At 41.5% G+C, this 3,527-nt stretch overlaps 1 protein-coding gene across 1 annotated transcript; it reads left to right on the top strand.

Annotated features, from left to right (window-relative positions):
• Positions 1-1,229: 1,229 nt before the first annotated feature.
• On the top strand, positions 1,230-2,351 carry LOC130360594 (uncharacterized). The gene is made up of 2 exons (XM_056563136.1): positions 1,230-1,385; positions 1,509-2,351. Exon 2 carries the CDS (start codon positions 1,606-1,608, stop codon positions 2,242-2,244), a length of 639 nt encoding a protein of 212 aa, XP_056419111.1. The 5' UTR covers positions 1,230-1,385; positions 1,509-1,605; the 3' UTR covers positions 2,245-2,351.
• The last annotated feature ends 1,176 nt before the right edge of the window (positions 2,352-3,527 follow it).

Below are 3,527 nucleotides of genomic sequence, written 5' to 3'. Positions count from 1 at the left end.
GGCTGGGGCCAAACAAAACCCTTCTGTCCTTTCTACAGCAGAATTCTGCTTTCACATTCTCATTATAGGATGTTGGGTGCAGATTGAAGAAGGAAATTTAGAATTTTTTGATTTGACCACAACACCTCAACATAAAAAAGTAAAAGGGCCTTATATAGAAGCATGTAAAAAGTCCATAGTAAGATCCAGTCAACTTCTCCTTAGCACGATGACATGTGATGATGTCACAATGTTGAGGTACTGTACATAGAATGTTGACTGACTGCCTGAGGTCTTTGTGGCGACAGGAAGGCAAGATGGAAGGTATGTAATATAAATCTTCTGCAATACATATTTTATATTTATGTCTATATGGCACTCCCCTAGCTGGCTGACACCAGAGAGTAATACATCAGCACAGCATCCAATTGCTTTGATCTCCTTTAGCAATAAGAATTCTATTGAGATAACAGGAAACACATAGGAGATGTACAAACCTCAGAAGCTGTGCAGAAACACTTTCGCTAACATACTGGGGAAGACTTATTACAGAAATACTGGAAGGGAAATTGGCCAAAAAATGTGGAGGACATTTTGTGCACCAAATACAAGACATATTTTAAGCTCTTTTTTCATTATTGCGTGCAACTTTTTTTGCACCTTTTTATCACTCAGCAGGTGGCTGAGAAATCACTGTAGTCAAATCTGTCTGCAAATACAGTGGTTAGGAATTTATCATTGTGACTTTTTGCAAAAGAGTCGCAAATCCCCCAATTTTAGTGCAAGTCCCCCCCAGGCCGGGACCATACTTAGAAAAATGACTAGGCATAGGCAAATGGTTTAATCCCTAGAGGACAACCTTCCCTAACATATGTCACTCTATGATACAAAACTACAACTCTCAGCATTCCCTGACAGTGAGGACATGCTGGGAGTTGTAGTTTTGCAACAGCTGGAGAGTCATAGGTTGGGGCTTGTTGCCCTAGGCATGTGTCTCTCTATATGGTACCCAACTACAATTCCCAGCATGCCCTGAGTTTTAATAAATGGAAACAAGCCTGTCCCTCTAAAATATTTTTTACCCTACAAAATGGGGGGGGGAAAACAATTAAATAAACAAACATATTTGGTATCACCGCATGCATAAAAGTCTGAACTATTAAAATCAAATGTTATTGTCCCCGTGCAGTGACACAGATTAGAGATTTCAGATACTTAGTGTATTTCAGACAATAATAAACCATATAGAACATGGGTCACACATTGTACGTTACCAATAAATAAATAAAGTTTTCTCTCTGTTTTTCTCCAACAGATTATGTGAAAACACTGATTATTGTGGTGGCTGCAGTGACTGCAGTATTATCGTGGGGTTTTACTTGTTGTATAGTGGCTGTTTGTATCCGGTAAGTTACTGGCAATATACTGTATACATTAATTATTATTAGCTAATAAAACTGGGCACATATGCCTTTTTTTACTAAACAATATTTTTAATCAAATGTTTTTACTTTTTTTTTACTTTTTAGAAATAAAAGGAAAGCTCAAAGAGACAATGCTGACCTACGGGAAATAATTGTCCATAAGATCCCAGCCAGCAAATCTGACCAAATTTTGGACAGATCAATGGAACATGAAGCTGTCCAACCATACAACATGCCTATACCTACACCAAGGCGATCTCCGGAGAAACTCACCAAAAAACAGAGAGAAATCCTGGAGAGTAAGGAAAGGCCGATAACTGATGACATCATAGACGCTTCCCAGAGGATCCTCCAAACACAATTTGCGGCAAATGGACTGCAATCCTGTTGGGGGGCAATACGAGGATTTCTACCAGCGTTTGGCCCTTCCGTCCAAGTTCATTATGATGACGATCGTTGTCACGCATTCACATCCTGCTTCAGAGATGGTAACATCGTTATTGCTGACAGCATTAATAGAACACTTTCACATGCAGGGGAGAGGCAGCTAAAGCAGATTTACAGTTCTGTTGCTCATGATCCCCTAAAAGTGGTGACATTTCTGGATGTGGAACGGCAGCCAAACAACCTTGACTGTGGACTATATGCAATAGCCAATGCAGTTGAGCTTCTTATTGAAAATGGAAATCCATCATGTACATATGATAACAGCAAAATGAGAGCCCATCTAGCCCTCTGTATAGAGAGAGGGTTCTTCAGCCCCTTCCCCAAGGAAGAAATCATTCCCAGCGACATGACCCGCAGGCCTGAGGATGCTGAAGAGCCCATCTGCACTGAGTAGAAGGAGCCTCATTTTAGGTGGAAGCTTCATAAGCGGATATTATACAGAACCAAAAGGATTATTACTTATAGTGAAGTTATGTATTAAAAAATAATGTATCCGATAAAAAAATCAAAGCTAATGCTTTTGTCATTATTTATTGTTTTTTTATTTAAATATCTTGTCATATAAAAAAAATCACATATAAAGACAAATCAAAACATTTAGAAACATTACATATTTCATGCTGCTGTGACTCTATCTACAACAAAATTATCTAAGAATAAAAAATAATTTCCACTCCTAGATACTCCAGATGTTCACCTTTAGTAAGAACTTTCAGTTCTCCAGTGCACACCTGGAACAAAAGTGGCTGGAACCAGAATCCTCTACACCAGCCCAGATCGTGGAAAAGGTGGTGTGGACCATTACTTCTGGACACCTTTCAGGACCATCAAACCCGTGACATCTGTGGGTAAGAGATCGAGCTGGAGGTGTGTAGAGCAGGGCTTTAGAGTTTGGGAGAGGGCAAAAGACTGATTCTAAACCGTAATGCTCCATCAGTCCTAGAAGAGACACTCTCTGCTAACAGGGGCCAGAGACCCCTCCAGTGCTGGAGTTGCCATGAATGGGGACACATAGCCACCTATTGCCCTCTTTCCATAGAGCCCATGGTGTGTGACGCTAGCCGGCGACAGTCGCTATTTGCAGAACCTGCTTGTGCAGCCGTTCCAGGGTCAGAGACTGAGCCACACGTTTGTATGGTAAAGATAAATGACTGCTCTGTGAAGGCCCTTTTGGACTCTGGTAGCCTGGTATCTTTGGTTCGGGCCAGCCTTGTAGCTAGGGACTATGTGCCGAACAAACACATAATAGTGCTATGCATCCATGGGGATATTGTAGCTTACCCTGTGGCCCCTGTTAAGTTGATTACTCCATCTGGAACTGTGACCTACGAAGTCGGGGTAGTAAAAAGACTTATGTATGCAGTTATATTAGGCCGCGATTTTCCATTGTTCTGGGAGTGGAAAAGGGGAAGTATTTCTGCAGTTTGGGAAGAAACTCCGGCAGAATCTGTACTTCTCCCTGTTATTAATGGGACATGTGAGACAACCATTGCAAACCATGGTACCAATGACGGGCAGGATGCAAATGTGGGTCTACCTGAAATGTGTAGGGATGACCTTTTTCCCTTGCAGGTGTTAGCGGCGGAAGAAGAAGAAACTTCCCTACCTGGCCAAAAGGTCTTAAATCTAGAAGTGTCTCGGGGTAACATTGGGACTGACCAAGTGAGACACCCCGCT

Source organism: Hyla sarda, chromosome 3, assembly GCF_029499605.1.
Source record: "Hyla sarda isolate aHylSar1 chromosome 3, aHylSar1.hap1, whole genome shotgun sequence".
Taxonomy (NCBI): Eukaryota; Metazoa; Chordata; class Amphibia; order Anura; family Hylidae; genus Hyla; species Hyla sarda.
The sequence above is the reverse complement of the archived record's forward strand: the minus strand, read 5'-3'. Positions and strand labels throughout refer to the sequence as shown.

Excerpts from the sequence above, each read along its gene's own strand:
- LOC130360594 (XM_056563136.1), top strand. The coding sequence starts at position 1,606 with ATGGAACATGAAGCTGTCCAACCATACAACATGCCTATACCTACACCA.